A 27597-nucleotide genomic window follows, 5' to 3' on the forward strand; every position below is an offset into this window, starting at 1 on the left:
TATCCCTAAAATGCTTTAGAACTGTTTATAAGTTAAGTGTTTAGTCATTTGGAGCTCTTTCTAACATAATAATATTACCATGACCCCCTTTTGGTTGCTAACAGTAAAAAAAAAATAAGGTTAATTGTTTCCAAGAAATGAGATCCTAAAATTCATCCATTTTATTTTTATTTTGTTTAGATTTTTATATTATCTTTCTGTTTTAAAGTGATAAAATTATTACCTGTAACACCGATCTATCAACAATTATATACTTCACTGTCTGATGATAGTGCTGATAATATAGGCACATGATAAAGAGAATACATTGGGCCAATTTTTTTTAACTTATATGTTTTAATTTCGCATGTAACCTTTTATAGTATTACTGTTATATTTTGAAAATTCTAAATTTGAAGGCACTCTGATTTCAATATATCTATGGTTGTTTAATATCAACATATTTTTTCAACAAATAAATGAACTTTTATTTAAGGGATCATAATAATAAAAAAGTATTTTTTAGTAATTTGTATTCTCTTGATCCTAACATATAATATTAAAAAATATTTGAAATTTTCAATGATAAATTTAAAGATTGTTGACTATAAAAAAGAACTTCTTGCTAAGCTGTCCTGACTTACTTAAGTGACAATGTACATTGAGGTTAGGGTGCCTTTAAAGAGAGAATTGTACAAAATGCATTCTGTCTCTGATTTTTGTCATAGTCCAGTTGTTCTTCTGTTGGTATTTAGTTTATTAAACTATAACTCCCTATTTATTTTATGTTTTTGTTTCAATATTAGTTTTTCTTTTGAAATACATAAGAAAGCATATGATCTACTGGCCATGAGAGTTGGCAAATATGTATTTGGAGTATTTTGAATGCAATATGAGAAGGAGCAGGTGATGTCCTCCCTCCTGACCATGGATACAATACTCCTTTTCCTTCCTTCTTTCTTTCTCTCCTTTATTTTGCTTACATTCCCCTTGGATAGCAGGCAGAAATTAATCTCCACTTCTTCAAGCAGAAACAATATTCTTTTTTTGAGTGTCTGAATAGGACTCCAGCAAGCAATGCTGCAATATGATACCATGCTGGAGTTTGCTATTTTTTTATTAAAAATATCGACAAATATATACACAAGTTAAAAAGGGAAAGGATGAATGAGAGAACGAATGAATGGACTTCTTGGATTGAAATTCCAGTACTTGCACCATTCGCTATCTTGTGAGATCTTGACGATTGTTTGTTCTGCTTGACATAAATCTTTTTAACACTCCATTCAGTTCACTGCTATGTTTTATTGTATGATCAACTCGTATCTGCTACATTCACTATTGATGTTTCAAGCTTTTCGGCATTTGGTAGGCCTGCTAAAATCCATCCTCTAACTGGCTTGCCTTCAAGCGCCAAAACGCATGAAACCTAATTTTAACATTCCACATTAATAGCATGAACAAGAGTGTGCGCAAGTCACAAAAAGCATGCAATCTTTTACATATGTTCCTATGAACTGTCTTTATAAATAACCTCTCATGAAATTGCAAAATATATACAGGTTAAACCATAGCCCTTGTGTTACTATGCTGTTTTTGTTATTTGGTAATGACAGGTAATTTAAAAATAATATTTCATAATTAAAATCAAATAAAAAATTTCAGGCACAGAATTAAATTAATTCTTGAATATATCCCTTATTTAAGTATCACGCATATCAACCTGGTTGTAGTCAATATAATATAAACCTAAAATATGTTTCTTGAATGTGAGAAATAATTATGTTATAGTCAGCTAAATGTTAAACATTTAAAACATTTAGGAAATAGTAGAGCAAAACAAATAACAATTCAAAGGGAAAAAAAAAAATATATATATATATATATATATATATATATATATTATTTAAAATGCTTAGTAACAATGAGGAATGTCTAAAAGGTTTTATCATTGGACTAACAAAAGATTTATTTGACTAGAATTTATCTTAAGATTTAGAAGTTCCTTTAATTTAAGTAAAATAGAAATGGCACTAATAAAGTATACCAAAAAATGTTTTAGTTGGCGTGTAAAAAAACGTGTGTGTGCTGGAGTAAAATATATATTTTGATATATTTATCATGATGTTGTATTGCAGAATACAAGGACTGTAACACCATATCCATTTCAGGTTAAGGCAAAACTAAAAAAAAAATAGAATATTGTTTTATTAGTTATTTTACATAGTCAAAGTCTAAGAAAATCAACAATTAAACATAGACAGTGTATGTCAGCTTTACGGCATCTGTCAGATTTTTATTATGCTTTATAAACCTTTTGAGATTTACTCTCACTTCCAGCAGAGTGATAAATAGTAAAAAAAATGATAAATCTTTGCAGTGAGCTGAACAAAAACACATTCTTAGAACAATGGAAATATAATAAAGCTTTAATAATGTCTGTGCCATCCTTGCCATTACCAGTGAGAATGTTCCCTAACAAGACAAAAATAAAAATCTGACAGAGGTTATGAATCTCACCTAATATTTTTAAAGAATAAAAAAGTTTGGCTGTAAATGTTTTTTTACTAAAAATTTTTAATCAATCATATTTGCTAATATAGTATGACCAGTTGGCCACATATATCTGTGGCAGTTTGCTGGTGCCTATATATATAATCATTAAAACCTGGTTTGGCTGAAATGTGACAGACCAGACAGCATTTACCTTGTTATGTTGAGTCCTGGAATCCGCTTTGCACCTCCATTCTTGGAATCCAGTTGGCCCCTCCAGTCTTGGAGTCTGGTTTTCACCCTTGACTTACTTACTTAGGATGACGTACTCAAAGAATGTCCCTTTAATGCCTAATCATACATATATTTATAGTAAATTTGAAAGCTATACAATTCAATGGATTACGTTTTTTAGAATGAAAAGTATATATTGTTTGTAAAATAGAAGCAAACATCACATGATTTCAAATAATATTCAGGTTAGGAAACTTATTTGGTGTCTTGTGTGTAGATCTTTTTTCATGTTGTATTCCTAGTTACAAATGTAGTTTAAATATTAGGCTGATGTATTGTAGTTTTTTAGCACAGTTATGTACAATAAAAAAAAAACAATATAAATAATATAAATGTAACAGATAAAAATAATGACACACTTTTTTGCATAATAATTATTTTTTTTTATTTAGCCATTTTTTAAAATAATTTTGGGACCAGATAGTGTGGTTTAAACAGCACATTTTTTAGGATCTCTTCAATTCCAAGTTGATAGAGAGGAGATCAGACTGCCAACAAATACAACCTAATACAAAAGGTTGATTGGCTGGTCTCCCCAAAGCTGGAAAGCTGGAATTGTGTAGGTGCCCCGCCACGCTAATACCAGCCCATTTGTCCATCAGCATTGTGTTGGTGCTTCCAGAATAGGGTTGAAAAATATGAGCATCAGTTTCCTGCAACATTTCGGTTGTCCCAGAATAAGGGTGGACCTTAAAGTAATTTTGTGTAGGTTACAGCTCCTTTGGTAAGATGCAACCTGTGTCCTTGTAAAATGTCAAATACATTTTATTTTTACCCGTAAAAATTACAATTTCGCACCCTCCTAAACCCTCTCCCCTTATGATGTCATTGATGATTTTGTCAACACCTCCCCATTTCTTAAGGTATTGGCATTTTTAATATTTTAAAGCAAAATAATATTAGTAACGGGATCCTATGATTTTGGAAGATTTACAGAGGCTTTTTCTCACAGTGTTATGGGTAATCAGTTTTTTAATTAGGAAACTGGCCCATTTGCTGGTCTATATGCAGGCCAGGTAAGTTACAAAATCACCTCCCTCAATGACCCCTTTGTCTTGCAAGTGACATCCCATTATTTTGAGTCATCCCGTAAAGCAACCCCCTCTCCTTTTTCTCTCCAAACAAACACAAAGGACATATAGTCTAGTATTTTCTTGGCATTGGGGCTGTGCTTAGAACCCTTGAGCCATTGGTATACTAGCTTTCAGTAAGTTGGTTTAGCACCTTAGGTTAGGTGGTGCCAATAGCATTTATTCATATTTTGTCAAAAACAGATATATATAGTATTTAGGAAGTCAAAGGATCACTGGTTTATTTTTTAAATCCCCAATTTTGTATCAGAATACAAAACTATAATGTGCCTATATAATTTAAATGCTGCCCATTACAAGTTTTGGTACCACTGCATTGAGACAATCGCAGGCTTCAACTGGCAATTTTATTTGTGAAATCACAGTTTAGTTAAACACTTTTTGCCAGTTTGCAGTTGCTGTATCACACTCTAGTAAGACAACATGATAATCTTCATTTAATCTTTTTCAAAGGTTTTTCTTGTGGCTTATTTTAATGATGATAATGGATTTTTTTATTAGTAAGGCTTTGTTGCTGATATATGCACTTGTTTTATGTGAGCACTGCATTTCAAATTCAAATATATTAAAAGATTAAGTACTCAAGCCATACAATTCAAACAGCAGGCACAGCAGGGGATTGAGGGTTTCTCAGTGGTGAATAGGAATGTTTTTTTTTTCTGTTCACAAAGTTAGCCAGGCATTTTCAATAGTACAGCTTCCCTTTATTTGAATGCTTTCTCGTTCTGCTTCAAAGCATTCGTCCATTAAGTCTACCAAATAAATAATTTAATAATATTACTTTTTTTTTAATTCAATAAAGGTATTTCACGTTTATTTATAGTCAATTTTGTATTTTTTGTTCTGTTTTATTTTGTTAAGGGTTGGTATAAAGTAAGGAGTGTTGAAACATAATTAGTTCATTTTTACAGTCTGTGTCCTGCTGTGGAGATTTCCCTAATCTCTTGTCTTTGAGAGAGAACAGAAAATGAGAGAAAATCTCTCCAAAGTGAGAGGAATTATTATCTATATAAAACAAGAAAAATCCTATATAACAATTGGGTATGTGGCATGATTATTAATCATATAAGAGGAAGTGACAAACTAATGACGATGACAAGCCCTGTCTCATTGACATTGGTCACCAGGACCAAATAAGGGGTAAGTTTACTTAGGGCAGTGTTTCTCAAACTTTTTAACAAGGGGGAAACACTTCTATGAATATTGTATCAACTACAAGATATTAGTGTGTTGGTTAGTAGGAAAAATGCCTCTTACATTGCTGGCCTTTGGAAATAATGTCCCCCTTTCAGATAGCCAAAATCATCAAAAGCTCAACCTGACCAGAGAGCCACAATTCCTGATTGCTCAAGGAATCCTTAACAACCTTTAGAGCAACCCTAGGGTTCCTCGGAACTATGGTTGAGGAAAACTGACCTATGGGGACACAGACAGTAGAAAACATTTTGCTCTCTGTGAGATTTATTTTTCTTCATAATAGGACACAGAGGCCAAAAACTTGAAAATGTTTTAATCATCTCATACTTTACACCAGAGCATCCCATACTCTAAACCAGGGGTCAGCAACCTTTTTTTGCTACTAGGCCATTTTAGGAGGTCAAGAAGGCACGCTAGGCTGGACTCTCTCTCTCACTGATGGCTCTGCCCCCCACCAGGAACACCCCTGAAGGGAAATCGTTCTCCTTCACAATGCATACGGAGCAGAGGGAATGTCCCCTTAACCCGGGGGCGGAAGTGTTAACATCGGCCGCGATAAATAGGGAAGGGAGGCATAACAAGGAGGCTCAAGAGCCGCATGTGGCTCAGGAGCCGCGAGTTGCCAACCCCTGCCAGCTGGGATTAGGCTGATCGACCAGGGGGGCATTGGGCCAGAACGGACTACTGGCCAGGCCGTATCTGGCCTAAAGGCCAGAGTTTGCTGACCCCTGTTCTAAACCTAAAAAAAACAAAAACAGTTTGGACTATAGATATATTTTGGAAATATTTTAAATATCTGCAGTTGAAACAATTATTATTATTTAAAACTCATATCAGGTAGACACACCCACAGTAAGTGTTTGAGGAATGTCACATTTGCTGTTTTTTATGCTTCATAAGCAAATAGTTAAACGAAATTTATGAAAAAAATAAAATGACTTTTATTGGAACATTAATTTGATAAAAGATAAGATAACAATGTGTTTGTTATACATAAATTAAAGCAGGACTTCATTAAAGAAAAAATTGCAAGCCCTGGATGCATCCACAAACCTAGCCTAGGGAGTCCCGAGTAGGCTCTGCTTTCCTCTTTTTTCTGGTGCTCACCATAGTGTTCAGCGCCATCATCTTCCTTGTTCTGGGTTCTTCAAATGTCACATGTTCTCACAATACATGATATAAGAACGATAGCCATCCTGTTATATCATGGTAAAAATGTGCTGATAGGTCATCTTTAAATTTAGGCATATTAATGAATATATATAGATTTTTGGACATGAATAAACTTAATTGTGAATAAATTTAAATAGGAATTTCATGCTCTTGATATATTTATTTCAGTTAAAAATTTTAGATAATTTTATAGGAAAAAAAGTACTTTGTTCATTGTGTCGGACACTGGCTAAAACACCTGAGGAAATCATTTAAATTTAGGTTTGTGTTCACTTCGTAAATGTCTATTTTTTTCTTGTTTCTATTTAAAATGTGGAGAGTGAATGAGCTCCATTTATAGTAAGGATAGAAGCTGAGTTTTTCAGCCAGACCTCTCTGCTTTCTGTTTCCATGAGAAAAAATCTTTCTGACATTGAGCCTGATTTATTATTGGTATCCAAGGCTGAACAAGATAAACTGGATGATCCAGCAAACTTGGAATGGATTTCTTAAATGTAATTTGTTATACCCAGCTGTATTGATGAAATCTTGCATCTTCTCCAGCCTTGGAGAACTGTAATAAATCAGGCCCATTCACTCTACTTTGCAAGCTGTGATTGAAAGATCTAAAGCCCCATTGTTTTTTATGTTTTTTTTTTTATATAATAGGGAAAAGTTCAACTTTTCTGATTTCTATTTTTGCCTTTGACCCCACTTGGCAAATGTTCATTCCTTGTCCTTGGGATACCTCTTGAAATAAATCAGGGGAGTGGTTGTTTTGGGGGCACCAAAGTTTGGACAGCAAGTTATACCCCTTCCTTGCTGCTAAAAATATGTTTGTGTCTTTTGTCTGTGTTTCAGTTGATAAGATTTCCCATCACTTCCTGTCTTGACAGGAAATGAGGGTACATCTCTTCAATGGAAGACACAATTCAATAAAGCCATACAGAGGCTCAAATACTTAAAAGGTTTTGGTTGGAGTTGGTACTTAACCTTTAATATAACTTGCCTAAAATATTAAATAATTCTGTGTTTTACTGTAAATTAAAAAGGTATAATAATTACCATATTTACCTAATAAGCTCATAAATAAATAATTCTGCATTTCCTTTTACAATGCTGATGATTTTATGTTAGACAATGTAGTGGAAGGAAATAGAAATTAGTTAGATATAATTTATTTATTAGACTTTGTATTTTTTTATCAGGTCTCAGTGGAGAAGGAAAATGTTTCTTTTGTTCTAAACTTTATTTTTTTCTACACATGGAAACAAACAGATGCTGACAGAGCCCAAAAGCATGGCATGGATGAATTTATCTCTTCAAACCCGTGCAACTTTGACCACGCCACCTTGTTTGAGATGCTTCAGAGACTCACACTGGACCACAGACTTAACGACTCGTATTCCTGTTTGGTAAGTTGTCACTGGTGTTTTTATGGCAATGTATCATTTTACGTGGTTTCAATTTTATTAGGTAAATTGAAGCGGAAGTAAACCCAAAACTAACCCAAAACAAAAAAAATCACACACTTCAATTTCGCAGGTCAGTGTTTTCGCGGAGGTTTCTTCCATTGGGTCCCGCATCGTCCCAGTGTCTGTCTAAGGCCCAGCGCAGAGAGAGCGCCAGGCGCCGACTTCTTCCCCTCTCTTCTTCCATGTTCTTCTTACTACGTCACCCGATCTCGCACTGCGCATGCGCGAGATTAGGTGACATAGATTGGGAAAACAACTTGCTGATCTTACTGTGCATGCGCACAAGGAGCATCCTAGAGCCTCCCGGGATGTGTGACGTAGGTATTTCGGGAGGCTCTGTGCTCCCAATCCATTCTTGATCACTTGATCGTTGTCTACCCTTTTATGTTAAGTAAAAATTCGGGATTTAGATAAGCAGGTCAAAGTTAAAGGGTAATTTAGTTCGCCAACTACTCCTACTATTACAGTCCGTACAATCAAAAACATCTGCTGTTTTTGGGTATTGGTAATGCGATTTGCTTCCCCTATCCGATAGAACTCAAAGCTTTTTGATTGTCTCAGCTTGGCCACATGGAGCTGGGAAAAAGGCCCATAGCAGTCTATAGCCCGGTAGCCACAAGTTGGTTTGTGGCTGTCTCAACATATAGCAGTTAACAGTGAACAGTCGCTACCCCTTCAGTAAATCAATCCAATTGTTTTTTTTCTTTTGAACAGTCAGTTTGAGACTATTTTGCAGGCCAAAACTCATATTTAAAAAAATAATGGTTAAAGCATACACCATTTGCAATAGTATAGATCTCTGTCTATATATCTGTTTGATCTAGAATTATATAGTTTGTCTAGATCAGTTTTTTTTGGGGTTCCACGAGCAATGAGCAACTTGTACCTCAGTTCTAAAAACATGAAGAGCAACAGGGAGTGTAGACAATCCAAAATATTATTTCACTGCCATTATGGCCGCATGTTTTTGGTTGAGTCTACTTTTTCCTTTTAACACTGTATGTTTATATTGTAATGAGTTCTCTAGCCTGCCCCATAGACCCATTTTTAAAACCAAACCAGCCAAATTTTTTTATTTCTTAATTAAATAGAGCAGTGACAAGTTAGAAACATTTGCAATTGAACATAAACAAAAAAACTGTTTTTACAATGAAAATGTCATCTCTGGAAACCATTTCTCTGTACAAAATTCCTTTGTTTTCTTCTTTTTAAGGAACCGTTAGTGATCACTTCTTTTTTGTTTTCCCTGAAACAACAGTTATAAAGTCCCAAGATGTTGGTCTGTTTACCAAGGTCCTGACCTGTTATTGAATAATTAAATACAAACCTACATTTTACTATGAAGGATTGGGTAAAATACAAAAGCCTTCCTAAGGAGATTTGTCCACACAATAACTGGAGATTATAGTAAGAGCTTGATGTTGGGTGGGTATGTAAGCACAGCTATTATTCAAGACACCTTTGTTAACTCTACCCTCTAATTTGCCTCTGGTAGTGTATACTTTGCTCACTGACCATTCGTAATCAATACTAAAAGCAATAACTATCAATTAGTAAGTTAAAAGTAAGTTAAAACCATAACTGCTGTTTGTATTTAAAATCTATAACAATATAATTAAATCAACCCCTGTCGCAGAGTGCTGATGTCCGGGATTCTCATAGCGGCCATCTGTCAAGACATATACTGACAGGCAAATGAAGTGAGAGCAAAATGTTAACTATAACAGCAAAACATACTGCCAGCATGGTGTTATAGAAAAGGAATAAACACTCTGGGGTTGATTTACCAAAGGTTTACAGACTGTTTAATTAGGTGCACTTACAAATACGGTGAATGTTTAATCATCCAGTCATGTGCAAGACAATAAAATAATTTTGCTTGCAAAGAATTGGGTATTTCATGTTAACACAGTTTAACTTATTGACTAAGCTTTGAGTACATTAACTTTGCTATGTTTCTTTCATTTAAAAATCCACCCCTTTGGATTGGAAGTCTATGTGGACAAAACATTTAGTGCAGACGAACAAATTGTATCCTCAGCCTTATTTATTTGGTTCTTATAGTAAACTAAACTTTATCAGCAAAAATTCTAGGCAGCGCTTTATTGCAGAGGGAACATGTTATGTTCCCCATGCATGCACAACTCAGTGTAGTCAAATATTAGGAAACTTCCAAAAGCATGTCCAGGAGTCACATTATACCAGCCTGGCCAAACGAGATGGCCAAAGACCCAAACACAGAAGACCGGGTAAAGTTGTCGGTGCCAGTGATGGAACCAGGAAGGTGAGTTTGGTTCCACCTTTAACCACATTAGGATCAGAATTGACCAAAGCCCAAAGCTGAATTTATTGTAAGATGTGGCATTTGCGTTGAAACTTTTTGCCTTCATTGCTCACCCTACCCTTTCATTAATAGCTGTTTTTCCAGGTGCTTTAATTTTGTAGCAGATTCAGCGCTACCCAAGATATTCATTATAAAATATATTCATCAAAGGGAAAATGTGGTTTTATGTATTTTCAAAAAAGTAGAACTCAAAACTACTGTTTAACCTTTTGTTTAGATTAGTGTTTCCTTTTTACCAGTATAGTAACAAGGGAGCATTTGTATGAAAAATGCAGTAAGAAAAGAATCAGCATTCTAATTGGATGCTGTGGACAGATAGACATTTTCACCTTAGCACATTTTGCATACATAAGCCCCAATATGTGAAGGCTTGGCTATGTATCAAGGAATGGGGGTTACGTCTCAGGGCTCATCTAGATTTGTTCTACAACTTTATGTCAGTAAAGAGTTGTTGCATCAGGCTAACAATAAGAATTCTAATACATTTGTTCTTTTGCAGGGTTGGTTCAGTCCTGGTCAGGTGTTTGTCCTTGATGAATACTGCGCTCGCTATGGAGTGAGAGGCTGCCATCGACACCTGTGCTATCTAGCCGATTTACTGGAGAGAGCAGAAAACGGAGCCATGATTGACCCAACTTTGCTCCATTATAGCTTTGCCTTCTGTGCATCCCATGTCCATGGCAACAGGTAAGTTAACCCAACATTTAGTGTACAATTATATTTTATCCAACTGTTTGCATTCTAAACAATGCGTTTTTTTTTAAACCTTACTCCGGCCATTGCTTGGTAGTTTTAAATGGAGGCATAACGTAACATCTATGTCACACCAAAATCTTTTTATATTTAGTTTTGTATTATGTGGGGAAGACTTGGAACCCCTGTCTGCTTTTTACCTTCTGGTGAAACATTGCCAGCAGAAAAGGAAGTGGAGGATAATCTCTGTAATGGAGTCCAAGATAGCAGTATAATCCCTGTTGTCCCAAAACTAAGGAAAATAGCACTTAATTTATCAAATATTTCTGTTTTTGATCCTACTTAGAAGTGTATTACCTCACTCTGCTAAAAATGCATTTTTCTTTGTTACCTAATATTTTATTATGGTGGATACACGCAACAATAAAACCTGGCAGAAGTTCTAACATTTTCCTGCTTTGTTCAAAATAAAATGGACGTTTTAAGGTTTTTCCAGTGTAATGAAAAAAGGAGCAAAACTCCTTGTGATTGTTTTAGTCTTTAGTTATTCCTTCATAAAATATTCACAATCGGGGATATTCATGGAATATTTCAAAGCATCAAGCTTTCTACAGTACAGAATGTTATAATATCATTTTTAATACCTTAAGAGACTTTCTCACCAGACCATTATATTTATCAACCATTTCACCATAAAGTCATATTTCTATTTTACAGATGTTATGTATAAATATTTACCTGCCTTGTAAAAACATAAAAAACCCTGAAACTGCTGCTGGAATCCACAAGTTATGTCAGCATGCCAACAGACTAGGAGCTGTCACTTAAGTGAAAGTATATACTGTAGTTTTTACCTTTGATCTAGTAGCATTTGCATAAAAGGTTATGCAGGTAGATGCAAGGAGGGGCAGAGGTCCAGAGCCAGCCCAGAGAGTAATTAAAACTTAAAATATTTAAACACTGCAAAAAGCGGAAAGGGCAGTGCTACACAAGGATGGAGGGTGCTGGGGAATAGATTATCCTTGCAATAGTTTGCAAGCTTGTTTTGCGAGATATTGCAACTTAATGAAAAGTAGTTTATAGAACGAAAAACAAAAGCATTTCAAATATTTGATTTCTGTTCTTTTTCAACAGTTTGGTGACAGGGTTCTTTGAATTCATTTTAATATCTTGTGATTTTGTTTTCAAATTCAGAACAGTTTTTATTGCATATATTAAAATACACATAATTTACTATAACTGCAAGTTACCAGCTGGAATAAAACAAACCAACATCATTGCTTTATACTCCCTGCTAGCTTAATAAAAGCCCTTAAACTCCTGCAAGGGGTTAAGTAGCAGTTAAGTCCTATGGCACACAACTAGGGATTTGTAAGGTTGTTGAAGCAATAACACAGTTCACATAATGTACACACATAGACTTTCTTTGCCCTTAAGGTAAGTAAATGACTTTCTTTAATTAACAGGCACAATGAACTTCCAATGTCTGGTGCCTGAGGGCTTAGCCAATAAATAGACCTCATCTCAGTCACTACAATAGGACTCAGGCTGAACCTCTTATTTGGAATACCATAGACACAGCACAAAGAGGATTCTTCTACAAACATAGTTGCAATTTATTTAGCCTGATCTAAGCACCAACCAATACATTTTGAAATGCAGTCAGGTTTGATGCTACTGCATAACAAAAAACAAACTTTCATTTACTTTTTATGTTGAATTATTTTACCAGTGGAACCCTGCTAAGCACAATTTTATTTTTACAATAGCTAGATAAAATAAGTCTAGCACATTCTTCTAACAAAAGCCTTTCACTAAAAGTGTTGGATTGACTATCCATATACTAGGAACAGCGGTTGGTGTATGTTTAGAGATGAGTATTGGCAATGGTTGCCATCCATAAATATCACCTCATTGGATTGTGGAGACTAGAGGTCCAGGACTGAAGACCTTGCTACAGAACAACAAATAGAAATTGTCCATATAACAATGTATGCACCACACTCTGCAGGAAGTTCAGTAGGGAGAACAGATTTAGGACCCAGTGTGACTATGAATTGGGATCCTTTTTATTAATTTTTTGGACTTCTAGAGTAGAATTGTTTTGTTTTAGCAACATATTTTAACCCGTCTACTCTCTATCCAACACTGCAAGGTTTTATTTCCCTTTTTTATGTCTGCATATTGGGGCTAATTTATAAAAGCTCTCCAAGGCTAGAGAATATACACTTTCAACAGTGAACCTGGGTGATCCAGAAAACTTGGAATTGATCTGGTTCAGGATTGAAAACATATACTAACACGTAGTAAATTATGTGTAAGAAATCCATTCCCAGTTTGCTAGATCACTCAGGTTCACTGATAAAAGTGTATCCTCTGCAGTCTTGGATAGCTTTAATAAATCAGGCCCATTAACTTATTTACCCATTTTTTTTTGCAAAGAAATGATGTAAAATATTTGTATTTAGTGATTACAGCAGCCCCGCACTTTGTCTGTCTTTGCCAACATGTCATTAGAATCCACTCTAACATGCATATCCTCAAAGTTGCTTGAGGCATATTACAAACCAGTAAATGAAAGTAATCTAGTGGAAAAGCCCAAGGAGTTGTTCATTTCCACTGAGTTTTCTTTCCTTCATTTTAAGCATAATCCTTCTTTTTCCTAGCTGCTAGAACAGCAGGGATCCTATTCTGGCCATTGTTCCCATCAGTGTGTAAAAGAAGGTTGCTTTTATTCACCTAAACCTCAAGGTATTAGAAAGATGCCATTGCTACCCACATGTAGCATTGTGCCGTTGATGTGTTAAAAAAAATAAATTCAGAGGTCTTTCCCTAGAGCATGTTGCTTTCACAAGTTCTGTCAATGAGAGATAATTATTATTAACATATATACAAACCTTAGATTTTCTTTCACTTTGGATAGTAGGCGAGGGTAAAACCCTCATCTTTAAGTGTAGGGCAGAGCTGCACATTGAAGATCTCAGGAGCAGGGCTGAAATTATTAGTTTCCATTTGTGGGTTACACTGAGGGAGGAAAAAATTGTAAATCTAAGGTGTTAAAATGCTGTTAAAAGAATAAGAATAAGAAGATAAAGGAATCTTTATCTTGCATCATTTATATCAAAAGAAGAGGGGGATGTAATTAGTAAAATTAGGATGTAAACTTAACATCAGGTGGATTAAGTGGGCACATGGATGGGTAAGGGATTGAAGGCTGGGGCTCTTTATCTAAACCTGAACTTGTCATTTATGAACCTTTTCCGTTGGCCAGTTTTGCATACCTATTATATTTATTTATAACAACGCTACATACATGTACCTTGTCTTTGCTTTTCTTTGTCCTGATTATTTCTTCTTTTTTATGATTTCAATATTATTTCTTATGTTCTTCTTGCATGCTTTCTCCTGTGTCCTTTTTTTAATTTATTGTTTGCTGGTGCTTTTCCATTGCATGTCCACTTCTTACAACCCATTCATCACAGCCCACTATTGCCAGAATTACTCGGTGGCTCACAGCAAAATGCTGAGGGCGAGGTAGGCAAAATGCCTAGCCCGTCTGGGATTGAACCAGAGAATAGGAGAGATTCTAAAAGGGATTCTAAAAAACGAAAAGATTCCAAATCTCAGCCGAATCCTGAACCTAAAAGGTAAGGTTTATATTAAAAAATTATTGTGTACTCCAAATCCACCCAGCAGTATTAAACTATCCTCCTTGATATATTGATTTTCCTTCTCCCTTTGTTACTAGCTGTAGATGCTTCCTCATACCTCATATTGTAATTAAATGCCCTTATTTAAAAAGAAGTTCTTCCTTCCTAACAAGGAATTCATAATATCGAACCATTTGCAAATTGTTTTGCTTAAGTTGGGTCAGTGCAGATTGATATTGATTGGTTGCTGTTGGTTGCTACACTTAAAATTAAAGTGATGAACCTCTTCCTTTCCTAGTGTCACAAGGCTGCATAGTCACCCTAGGACATTAAAAGGCCCCACTCAAACACCTGGTTTAAAAATCAATTAAATCTTTAACATGTATCCAGTACACCTACATCACTGCTCCTGGACCAGCACTTTACACCATCACATGCTAACATATAACACATTTGCTGCCCAAAAGACCAAAATACACAAAATTATGAGATTTTTTTTAATTTGGCAAAAATATGTTACTATGCCACCAGTGGCAAGAGTCCTACAGTAACATACAGAAGAAAGTACAGAAAGAGTATAGAAAACCAACCATTTTGATCGGTCACCTGAGCTCATTCCCATGCTACAGTTAGATAAACCTTCAATTGTTAACAGCAATACAATAAAATACAAAAATACAGATTTGTATACCAGGTAATCATAAACTTTTTAAAAAGTTTTTTTTTCAAATTTTAAAATTCCGAGTTTACAGATTACCAGTTTTATACTCTAAAATCACAGAACTAATTGATCCCTTTGCTGCTTTCACACCAATACATTTGCATTGCCTGAGACCGCGCTTAAGCCTCAGCAACATGACTATAATTCTGCACAGCAATCACACAACACACCAATTCTGTGAATATATTACAAAACTTAATGTTCTGTAAAAGACAATCTGTGAATAGCCATGATAGTATGATACTGTCATACCTGACTGTATTCTTTAAACCAAGACATTACTTAAAGTAATAATGTAATATTAGATTATAATTACCCTGTTTGATACATGTAATCATCCTTAAGGAAAGTTTTTAGTTGGCAACGGTGAAAAAACATTCCTTTAGGTAATCACATTCAAAGTAAGGAATATGACCAGATGGTTTGAAGTAGAATGATAACATTATGTTCTGCCATTCTTTTAGGTCTCATTTTTCCGTGTCTCCTTAGCCTTTTCTGTCTGAAATGGCCTTAAAAATGGTGAAATATACTTTACTTTCTGTTAAGTACATAATAGTTAATAGTTAATAATATCTATTTTATGCAAAACTACTTGTGGTTTAGATTAAGTGGGCTTTAATTTATTTTTAATCTGTTAAAAAAATGTTTCCGGTGCAGTAAGTTGATAGTCCTGAAGTCTTATCGTTCTAGGCAGTGGAAAGTTGGCCAATTGACTCACAAGACTTCATTTCCATATGCATGGCTGTGTATTCATTCCGTTTCTAACACTAGATGTTGATTCACTTTTACATGGCTAAAGAAGAACTAGTAGTTTAGTTTTCTGTGAAATGAGGCTGGCTGTCAGTCAGGATCTGCCACTCCGGTAATGAAGGTCAAGCGCAGAGAGAAATGCACATGGCTATCAATCTCTCTTATTTGAAAGAGACATTGATGGTGGAGTTGAGGTGGGTTGTCTGTTTGGATCGTGTATGTGGAAGGTCAGGCAGTTAGACATAAGTAGCTTGCAGTCAGTGAGAAAGTGCGGAGAGGATGCAATTCAGATGTTGTGGGACAGCCTGAAGGAGAGGACTGACAGCATGACATGTCATCATAGGCAGCTGGCTGGATTGCTGCTGTCCAGGGTGCTGTTCTCTGTACAGCCTTGGCACTGCATCTTTGATCATCACTTGCACAGGAGAGAATGGTGTCCTGGCTAACCCTTGGCCTCCCCCTGACCTTTGTGGAATGCTAAATCAAGCATTGTATATAGGTAATCCAGCCAGTAGCTTTTATCTTGATACCAGCAAATAGGTTTGAGTTACACATGTAACTGTCTCTGTCGTCACTGGAACAAACGTGAAGAAGTTGCACATTGCAGGCATTCCATTTTCACTTTCCTAAAATAGAAAGGATATGTATTGCTAGTTATGAGTAACAAGTGTAATGTATTCGACTTTTTTAGTTTGAGATACTGCAGATATAAATAACAGTATCCTAAGGTTTGTCACTAAACAAAATGGATCGTCTGGTAGATTCTAATGCCTAGGGGGAAAGGATAGTATGTTAAATAGTTCAGTATAGAGAAGTACTCAGCCTACTTATTTTCTTAGCACTTTACCATAATTAATATTTATATTACACAGTATTTATATAGTGCCGATATTTTGTGCAGCGCGTTACAAAGTCAATAGTCATGTCACTAGTTATCGTTCAATGGGGCTCACAATCTAATGTCCCTACCATAGTCATATGTTAATATCTTTATGTGTTAATCGTTTAGTCTAAGATCAATTTTGGGAGGAAGCCAATTAACCTAAGTACATGTTTTTGGAATGTTAGGGAAAACCGGGGAAACCCACTCAAACTCCATGCAGACAGTGTCCTGGCCGAGATTCAAACCTGGGACCTAGCTCTGCAAAGGTCAGAGTGCTAATTTCTGAGCCACCATGCTGTCCATAGATTAACCTTGACTACTGAGTCTGCCTTTTTTCATGCTGCTGCCCTCCTTTCTCTAGTGCCTCCTATAGGGCACTTCTGTGAAGAACGCTCTCATATTTGTAGCTAGCTGTAGGGGTTTGGTGCACAGTAGTCCCGGGGTATCAGGAAAACCACCAATAAAAACTATGACACCAATAAAAACTAAACAGGAGTTCTAATACTGACTCTTTTCTTCCAACATGAAAACTATAAACCAAGTTTTGACTTTTGATTTACATATCTTTACAATAAGTGAAAAAGTGTTCATTAATATAGCCCAGAATTCAATTTGCAGTCATTGGGTAACATGAAGATATTATCCTGACCTTTGCCATCTAGGAAACTATAGAAACCTCAGTTCGAGGTCACATTAGTCTTTGTCGCTAGCTTGTTCACAGTGCCCAATCAACTGAGCTAGATTTACATGCCAATGCACATTCCAACCATGCATCATCGTGTTAGTGAAACAATACATAGATAAAGTGGCTTCAGCCTTAGCATGGCCTTCACCAACATCAAATAGTTCCGCAGGACATGCCTACATGACAAAGAGTGTCCTCCTTCCAATGGTGCCGCTAGAACCTGGCTAAAGCCAAGCTATGATATCACCTAGATTTCTAAGAAGATATGTTGAAAGTATTTCTATAGGGGGTAGCTTAACAATAAAAAATGTAGATTTCCTGGAAAACAAAAATGTAGACTTCCCTAAAGTTGGGCTTTAATTACAATTATACCTTAGTCTGTTATCTGCTGTGGCTAAAAAATGGTTTCCAAAGACCACATTTAAAAAATGCAGACACACAGCATACTATGCAACTCCAGTTCCATTTGTTTCATTCTATTTTTTTACATTTCAGTAGAAAACTGTGTGAAGTTGATATATTTGCTTGAACAGCATAAACAGCCTCAAGGGGAAAAAACAATAAAAATAGATGTGGACAGTGTTGTAGGGTGTGGCTTATAGAGCTAAACATCGCTGTCTGATCATTTGGATTGTACTACTATGAAACATATGCAATAAATGGGAAAATCTTCACTGAGAACCAATGTAGAATCAAGAACAATTGTTTAAAATAAATCAGAAATTACTTTCATTTCATTTTGGTTAATTGAGTTTAAATACTTTTTTACAGTCCCTGTAAACACAAGATTTCTTTACTAATTCTAATCCAATGGACAATTTGCAGGTTTTTGTCTTTTTTGTGTCTTTTTTTCACAGGTTTGCAGTGCTAAATGGTAGAAAGTGCAAAACATTTTCCTTGTTATATTTCTTCAGTAAATTTGCCATCCAAGCAGACATTAACAACTATGTTTAATCAAGTTATGTGTTCATAAAATTATTATCATTGTAATCAAATACAGTCAATGGATATCTAGCATAAATGTTGCATGATTATTGTCAGGTGCTTAGAATCCCCTGCAGAGCAAAAAGAAGCACCACTCTGAGCCACAATTTTAAGTGAAATCAGTCACTCCTATCAGCCTCCTATTGTGTGATACTTCCTAGATTGTCAGCTCTGTGGGGCAGGGTCCTCTCCTCCTCCTGTTTCATTGTCTGTCTGTGATTTGCAACCTTTATTTAATGTACAGCGCTGTGTAATATGTTGGCGCTATATAAATCCTATTTATTAATAATAATCATTTAATCAATATTAAGGGTAATTAACCCTTAAATGTTTTATAACATAAATCAGGTTTACATAGGAGCAGTCAACATTTACTGGTATTTGCCCTGCCCATTTCAAATAATTTTATCTTATTGACAAAGCTAAATGACCATTATTAAAGCAGAACCAAACCCTTACTAGTTAATCCCCATTCCATCTTTGGGCCCCACCATCTTCTTTTCTTACTAAAGACAATCTTCAGTAAAATTTGACAAATGAGCAGCGGTTGGGCACCTAAGGACAGTTATTGCAGAAGGAACATTAATTGTAGCTCTCTACAATGAGCACCTGTCTGATCGTGTGTTTTTCAAAGTGGGACTTTAGTTCCACTTTAAATCTATTTAAAATATCCCATTTATTAATACAACACTCTCTGGGCCTTCTTTTCAAGTTCTTGTCACAGTGCATAGCACCAGTTGTGTCATATTTACTCCACCTGGAATGGATCTGGTCTAGGATTCAAATTATTTGCTAGCAAATAGCAAATAACTTTAAGAACTACATTTCAGGTTTGCTGGATCACCCAGCTTCGCTGATAAAAGTGTATCCCCTCCAGCCTTGGAGAGCTTTAATAAATCAGGCCCAATGTGTTTGCTATGTATTTCAAATATCAAAAAAAAGGTTACTTACCAAAAAAAAAAAAGTGTTAATGCAATCATAGATTTCTTGCACCAACCTAATCTGTACTCCCTTACTGTATTACTTTTTTTTTTTTAAATAGAAAAGTATTTGTTCTACATATAATATAATAATATTATAGTATTCTTTTTTATTTTATTGTTTTATAAAGTTTTGGTTCATTTAAACAAACTACTTCTGTATACAGAAATATAATTTTTTTATCAGTTTCATTGAAACACAGAAGTAGGAACTTTTTAATTAATTTCTAGAATTAATAAGTAATGATCACATAGGTAATGAATTCATATTAGGGAAATGCAGTTGAGCAGCTAAACACGATCATAACTAGAGACTATAGATATGTCCCCGGCTGATAGTATTTGAAATTTGACAAAACCACTGAAAGCCTTATTATTTGTGACACGGCTCAAGATGGGAGATTGTGAGGCGAGTAAAGATGACAGAACTGGTGCTATGCACTGTGACAACAACTTGAAAAGCAGGCAACATGACATGTTTCCTATAGTGCTGCCGAAAATGTCAACTTTGTGAAAGACAGTGAGAAAATGGTTTGCCAAAAATTTGAAAGGTAGATTCAAGAGATGCTTGTCATGTCAGATGTGATCTAATCCACAGCTGTTTGAGACAGGAAGCCCTTGTACTCTTGATGGCTCTCGGTTGGCAGGCCCTTCGAGATATCCATGAGACTTCCAACTTTTAAATGTGGTAGGAGCTGACCTGTGGATAGATAGACGTTTCTGATAATACTTTATATGTGATATTTTTAGAGATTTGTTTATGTTACACTCATTATTGAATATGATATAATATGATTATTTTGCAGGGACAAATCATTTGCATTTAATTTTTTTTCTTAGAGTTTAACCTGGATGCTGAGCAAGTCTTTTTTTTTTATTGTGGTTACAATAAATACAACAGTGTGACGTGGCAAATTACAAATATCATGACATTTAGGGCTCTGTTTATAAAACAGGAAATCTGACATTCCCCCAAACATTTCAAAGATTCCATTGAGGGAATGTTTGAAAGAATTTCTGATTCCCTGTTTTTAAATAGAACCCTGGTGTGTTGGACAAAAATTTTTGGTATTAGCTGAACCAGGAAATATTAGATTTTGACATCAGTTGGGAGATCTTTTGAACTGTTTTAAATTTTACGTCAGTCTAATAAATATTTAATGCATTGACTTACTAACTTACAATACTCTTTATTATAGTATATATATAATATAAACTTTATATATATATACTATATTATAGTATTTTTTAATAGCGCTCATGGTCATTGGGGGGTGGCACAGCCATGGTGGTGTCAAGCTGTTTTTTATTCTTCCTTAACCCAATAAGGAAGAATAAAGCGAAACTCCATTGCAGGCACAGCCATCTTCTTTATTCTTCTTTTCCTTATTCAAATCTTCAATTATCTGGATTGGCTGGTCTGGGATAACGTAACTCCCAGGTGTTCATTCAGTCCTGGCACCCACAGGGGAAGCCAGAATGTAGGCATGCAAAAGGGATATTGCCTGTCTCTTTCTGCAATAAAGTTCTGCCTGATCACAAATCTTGAACATTTATGGAATATTTATGGTGTTTATAAAGCTTGAGCATGCATCTTTTACTTTCAGCTTTTAAAAACAAGTGTAAAGATATTCTAAACAGCATATGTTTTACAACTCGGCTGATATATAAAGTTACCTAAACCTTCTGTAATCTGCACATATGCAATATTCACACTTGATCTATCTGATTATTCAGATGAGAAATAAAGAAGGGTCAGCATTCTGAGCCAACTGATCTTCATTTTTTTCAACAGTTCAAACATACTGATAGTAGATGAGTGCCGAGTAATGGCCGTATTAGTGTGCTTTCGTCACAATCATTTCTCCTCCATTTCCTTTAACCCCCTTTTTTTTTTTCATTTGTGTCCAGGTGTATAAATTTACCATATTGTAAATGTTTCCTTTAAGACAGTTCTGGTAACAGTGATCACCAGTCCGAATAGAAGGGAAGACCCCCTAACACTGGTTTGGCTATAGATGATTCAGGATGAACTCCAAAGCTGAGCACAAAGTTTTTATCCCAGCAGTGGGTCCCCCTCCCTCCTGCATGGGTCACATATTTTTTTTTTCTAGAATGAATAATAAATAAGGAGACAAATATACCTACCTACTAGCTCCCGCAGGCTTCCTGCACTGCATAGGACTGATCCTCCCACTCTCCTTGGAAGCTCCAGTGCCTGGCCAGTTTTAGCTTTGATGTAACCTTGTACAGTGCAGGACCCTTGACCCTTGATTGTGCAGGTTGCTAGGACCCAGCCCACAAAGCATCAGGCAATTCATCATTTCCTAGAAAAAAAGACTTTTTAACCATTGCAGTGAAGAAAGGGTCTTGCTTAAAAAGTAAAACTTTGTGTTTCCCGAAAAAAAACTTTTTTTTTATCATGTCTGGTTATGTGCCAAATATTTTGAGCCATTGTAAGTACCCCTCTCGTCCTGTCCTTTAATATTCATTTATTAGGAACAGTGAAAATGCACACTTTCTTTCTTGGAAACTTTCTTCCAAATATATATAATATATATTACTATATAATATATAACTAATTTATATACTATAGAAGAAAATTAGCTATTCATTAATTTTGTGTGTATGAGTTTTGCTATACTTACTCCAATTTTTAATAGTTTATTATTATTATTCCTGTATATTATTAGATAGTCCTAGTCCCCAAACTTAATATTGACCTATTATTTGAAATGCATCTATTTTTTATATTCCCAGATCCCACAAATGTGACACATTATCAGTAGCGAGGTCCATGGAGGGTACAAAGAAACCATATTCGCTTGTAAAAGGCCTCTCTTGTTAAGAGGCTGTTCAAACATTACAGTACAGATTGCAATTTTTCGGAATTTAAGGTCTTTTGATTTGTTTAAGAAAGGGAAGTAAAGCTAACCAATTAACCCCTGACAGGAGGTTCATTAAAGGTTTGTAATCCTTTGCCAAGTCTTTTGTGTAACTAAACTAGACTAGTGCTGAGGATTTGCAAAGCTTAGTCCCCTCACTGGAGGAGGCCTCGACTTCGAACATTTGTGCCGTTTTCACAAGACTTATATTACCAGAAACAGACTGTGCTGACACAGAACGACGTAGGTAATAACTGGATCCGCACTCTTTGCGCGATAACAATAGCGAGTAATAACGTTGGCTGTCTGGGCTGCTGATTTCTTTAGTGAATGGATTAGACTTGTCTCTTGTCCCATTCATATGGATTATGGTGCGGTGTAAATATTCGAGGGCTATCTATATTATGTAGCCGCCCGGGGATAAAGGCAAGAGGAAGTGTGTACTTGTACACTGTCACCTTATATGCCTTTCCTTTAGCAGCTCAGTTTCTTCAGTCTATTTAATTCTTAGTTGTAAGGATTATAGTGTACACATTGTATAAAGCTCTGTTTTTAAAGGAGTCTGGGTCGCTGCTCTATATTTTAAATTCTTAGAACTTTTTGACTTTGAATCGAAAGTGAAGTAAACAAAAACACAATTGCATATACATAATATCTTTGACCTATTGTTATGACTAATGGTATTATCAGTGGGCATATATAGAAATATATCTTTCCTTCTGTCTATCCATGCATCCAGATATCTTTAAAATGCTAAAAATGATTAAAGAGCATAGACAATGTTCTCTTAAACTAGTATAAAACTAGCAACAAAGTTTTCTGTTTGTTCTGTTTTGGTCTGAGCAATATACTATGATAGGTATTTTGTTATTCCTGTCCAGCAAACACAAACAATCCTTCAAGAAATCATGTGAGCCGATCGCTTCTAGTACACTTTCTGTTACTAGTGTGTGTGGACTACAGAACACTATCCCTATGTTATAAAATAATAAGCATTCTGTAGCCACACTTTCCATCTGGGAATGACAACACTGCTGCTCCAGAGATACAATACAATGAGATGTAGTGTGTTACTGAGTGATTTTCTAAATTAACCTGAAGGATCATAATCCTGATATGGTATCCACTATATCTAAGGACTGCTAAGTGGCCATATATTTTATTTTTGTGCTCATGTTCAGATACAGTTCTGTGAATAAGAGAAAGCTAGGTTAACTTTGAGTATCCGATATGCAAAGGTAATTTAAAGCAAAATCTTTGCTTGAACAAGACTGGAGGACTAAAGGGAATATGACTTCACTTTTTTTACTAACCTAACTTGAAATTCTTGAGGTTTAGGGTGCAGGAAACAAAGTTTATACAAAGGTTTTCTCATTTCTTATTGTTACGCACCTTGTGATCGACAGTTAACATCGGATAAAAATCAGATCTATCTATCTATAGATATCTATCAATATATTAAAAATGATCATTTGATCTAGCAAACCTAGAATGGATCTGGTCCAGGATTGAAAAGATTTGATAACAAATAGCAAATGGCAAATCCATTCTAGGTTTGCTGGATAACCCAGCTTCACTAATAAAAGTGTATTCTCTCTATCCTTGAGAGCTTTCATAAATCAGATCCAAAGCTGGACGTAAAAGAGAATCTCACCAAAGTCAGTAGATATCCTCCCTTAGACAGGTGAATGCAATATCTGACAGCTGGACCAATCTGAAACAAGCAGGCATTCAGAAACTATCTTCTACTGAGACCTGGAGTAGGTTTTATGTATGTGTTAATAGAAACCCCGCAAAGGTAACCCTTCATTTTTATCAAGAACAGAACAAAATGTTGTGGATTTATTTCTGCTTTAAGTAACCACCTCCTTTGGGCCTGATTTATTAACCTCCCCAGCGGTAAGCGGGGTTAAAAAAGTCTGCTGAAAGTGGTAACCCCGAGTCACACTTGGGGTAGTTTAAAAAATAAAAAAACAAACACTTACCTGGTCCCATCGGCTTCCTCCGGCATCCTGCTGTCCTCTGACTGCGTCCTCTTCCTCGATCTGTCCTCCGACCAGTACGCTGATGTTCCCCAGGAGTTCCTGGTGACGTGCCGACCGCCGCTAGAGGCGCGACAGGAATTTCAAATTATTTTCTATTGCATTCAATACAAAATAACTGTATTGAATGCAATACTCTGGATTTCTATGTCTAAAAGCAGTATTGTCTTTCATGAAAATTTATTTTACAGTGTAATATAATAGTATGAGTATAATAAAGTTTGAAACAGAAAATCATGTGAAAGTTTATTATTAAATTTATTTTTTTTAATTTATTATTTTGACATCATTTTGTTTTAAACTTTATTATACTCATACTTTTATATTATACTGTAAAATACATTTTCATGAAAAACAATGCTTTTAGGGCCTCCGCCCAGGAGGTTAAATCTCTCCATAGCTAGAGAGGATACATTTTTATCAGTGAAGCTGGGTGACCTAGCAAACCTGGAATAGATCTTGTCCAGGATTCAAAACATTTACTAGCAAATGAATTTGAAGAAATCCATTCCAGGTTTGCGGGATTACCCAGCTTCACTAATGAAAGTGTACCTTCTCCAACCTTGAAGAGTTTTAATAAATCGAGCCTATTATCTTTGAGCTGCTCATCATTCAATTTTGAGTATTTACCATCACTTGCCAGTCATGCATGGAATATGCTTTGCAGGATTATTATTAGGTATTGTATAATTGTTTTAAGTGTTGTAACATTTTGCCTCTTAGCAAATAAGTGCTGCATAGTAACATACTGAGCATGGATTTTTTTAGTCCAGTATAACACATTTTCTCTTCTTTATTTGTCACAATATATTGTCCTTTCCATTGTGATGCTCTGTCTTGTAATGTGACTCACAAAGACAAGTTTACTGCATAGTCTTATCAGCTCTGACTGTTCACTGTATGCTGCTTTTTGTGTCAGTAGGTGAACCAACCAAGTCACTCATTTCTTTCTCTTGTCCTCCAGGCCCGATGGAATTGGAACAGTTACAGTTGAAGAAAAGGAGCGATTTGAAGAGATCAAAGAAAGGCTTCGTTTGCTGTTGGAAAATCAAATCACACATTTTAGGTAAATCATCTCTCAAAAAGTTTAACAAAATCTCACTACCTGGAAAAAGGAATTACACAGAGGAAACTACTACTATATGCATATATTTGTAGGTATTGTTTTCCATTTGGCCGACCAGAGGGAGCATTAAAAGCAACTTTATCCTTATTGGAGAGGGTAAGTAGCCATTTCTCCTTACAGAAGTTCATTATTTTACCCTCTTGCATCAAATAAATTCGTTGTGGTTGTGCCATATGAACCAGTGTTTGGAGAAAATGGTAATTGATTATTAAAAGGAAAAAGAAAAAGCATAATACATTATTAGGCTAAAGAAGCTTCAATTGACGCTAAAGTGACTTACTTTCTGAAAGCAAAAAAAAAAATCTCTATGCTCCAAAAAATATTAGTTTGTCCTTTTGAAAAGTCCTGTACATTTCACCTCCTGTTCTACCAATCTCCCATTATTAAGGTTTTAATGAAAGATATAGTTACTCCAGTTCCTCAAGAGGATGTGAAAAATGTTATCCGGAAATGCCTGGAGCAAGCTGCTTTAGTCAACTACACAAGACTATCCGAATATGCCAAAATCGAAGGTAAGAGAGTCATTTTATAACTTTTCAAGTTCATTGGCTCACTAGGTTCATTGATTGGTCCAAATATTTATTTAGGCATACTGGTTAATTTATGTCCAAGATCATGTTTTATGCAATGTTATAAAATGTTGGCAAGTTGAACTGTGTATTGTGGATTTATTATGTGTCTTTGTTTTATCTTGGAATGGCGATTGTTTGCATTTTGGTACTTTTTTGGGCTCTTGTAGTGTTCAGTGGTTTGCTATATTGGTCAATGTGGAGATAATGGTTTGTACCGTGAACATGTTATTAGTATTGAATTATTTATTATAAATTGGGTTCATTTGTTGGTACAAAAACATAAAGTGTCTTAGCTTGGTGACATATCTCTGTACATTTTAACACATATTTATAGCCTACGAATTGTTTGGTGAAAAGTATTGTTGGTTTTCACAATCCTTTATATGTTAAAATGGTTTCTTTGTCTACATCCTTTGTAGGTCAAGTGGGTCTTAACTTTGCCCACCTGACAATGCCGAAGGAACGGCTGAATGAGAAGTTATTAAACTTTACCCAGTGAGAAACACTTAAGAAATGGGAACTAAAAGGATTTTTCTCTTGTATAGACTTTGTCCTGGAGATGACAGATACAAATAAAACTATGCAGGTTATGTTGTCGTTGTGGATTTGGTTGGTGAAATAAAGGCTGTTTGGTTGCCAAAACAAAAGCATTCAGTTGTTACGTAAAGTGATAAAACATGGCTGATTGGATATGGAAGGAGTTTCAGGCTCAGAAATTGTGCTTGTCAGAGCTGTTTTTTTAGTAAGTGCTAACTTGTTGGTAAGATTTGCTCTCTTCTTTCAGATAAGTCAATGCAAAACAAATCTTTGTAAAAATCTGTAAGTAAAAATGCATTCATTTCCAACGTAGAACACTATAGCTCTCCTTTTGTGCCGCAGTTCTTCTCGGTTGTGTGAATATTTTGCCCCCTTCCCCCTTTTTTTCTGCACTGTGACTTTTAGGTCTGGGAATACTTTGAAGCAACAATCCTTTTTTTTTTCCAGCTCTCTGTTTAGAGAAGTTCCTCATCCCACACTACCTGCTCTTCGCTTCTTTCCCTCCTTACTCGTTATTGGCACAGCCATTTCCCCCCGCCTTTTCTGGAAGTGGTTGGTCTGCCAATACCAGAGCATGCTGGGATTGTTAACTCTTAACAACCCAACATCCACCAGTTGCATGAGTCTGGTTTTCTCTCACAGGCATAGCATGGTTATTTTTCATGTTATTTCAAAGACTACCACCCAATACAATTCAAGTTCAAATTTTCAACTCCAATGGAACTTTTTTTTTTATTTTGGCTAATTGACTTTAGAAATTGGGGTGTTAAATTTTGGTGGTAGTGGTAAATTTTGGAAGGCTATGCTTGTGAGGAAAACCTTTACGTGCCTTGGATACTTAAGGCTTGATTGCTTAGTATCTTAAGCCAAAATCCGTCAGTTTTCTTTCCTTTTATGTTTGGATCATTTGAGTCTTGCAAAGAGTACTAAAATCCCTAAAAAGCACTAACAAAACTGTACAACATCACAGTCACAATTTGTGACCTATGGGCATGCTGAATGGTTAATCCAGCAAAATTCAAATTAAAAAAAAAAAACCCTTTTCTGTGTATCCCAAAAATACT

At 35.5% G+C, this 27597-nt stretch overlaps 1 protein-coding gene across 29 annotated transcripts in view; it reads left to right on the plus strand.

The window, feature by feature from the left end:
• The window catches only part of CADPS (calcium dependent secretion activator), a 286962-nt gene that overhangs the window by 167607 nt on the left and 91758 nt on the right, over positions 1–27597 (plus strand). For 15 of the 29 annotated variants that reach the window (XM_072420838.1, XM_072420832.1, XM_072420849.1 and 12 more), the window contains 5 exons: positions 7485–7621; positions 10525–10712; positions 25263–25364; positions 25457–25520; positions 25813–25936. In XM_072420838.1, coding sequence (XP_072276939.1) covers positions 7485–7621; positions 10525–10712; positions 25263–25364; positions 25457–25520; positions 25813–25936 — 615 coding nt within the window. Of the gene's footprint in view, positions 1–7484; positions 7622–10524; positions 10713–14200; positions 14366–25262; positions 25365–25456; positions 25521–25812; positions 25937–27597 lie in introns of all 29 variants that reach the window. The other 14 variants (XM_072420831.1, XM_072420822.1, XM_072420834.1 and 11 more) reach the window with 1 other exon arrangement.

The sequence above is a fragment of the Pyxicephalus adspersus genome, chromosome 8 (assembly GCF_032062135.1).
Source record: "Pyxicephalus adspersus chromosome 8, UCB_Pads_2.0, whole genome shotgun sequence".
Taxonomy (NCBI): Eukaryota; Metazoa; Chordata; class Amphibia; order Anura; family Pyxicephalidae; genus Pyxicephalus; species Pyxicephalus adspersus.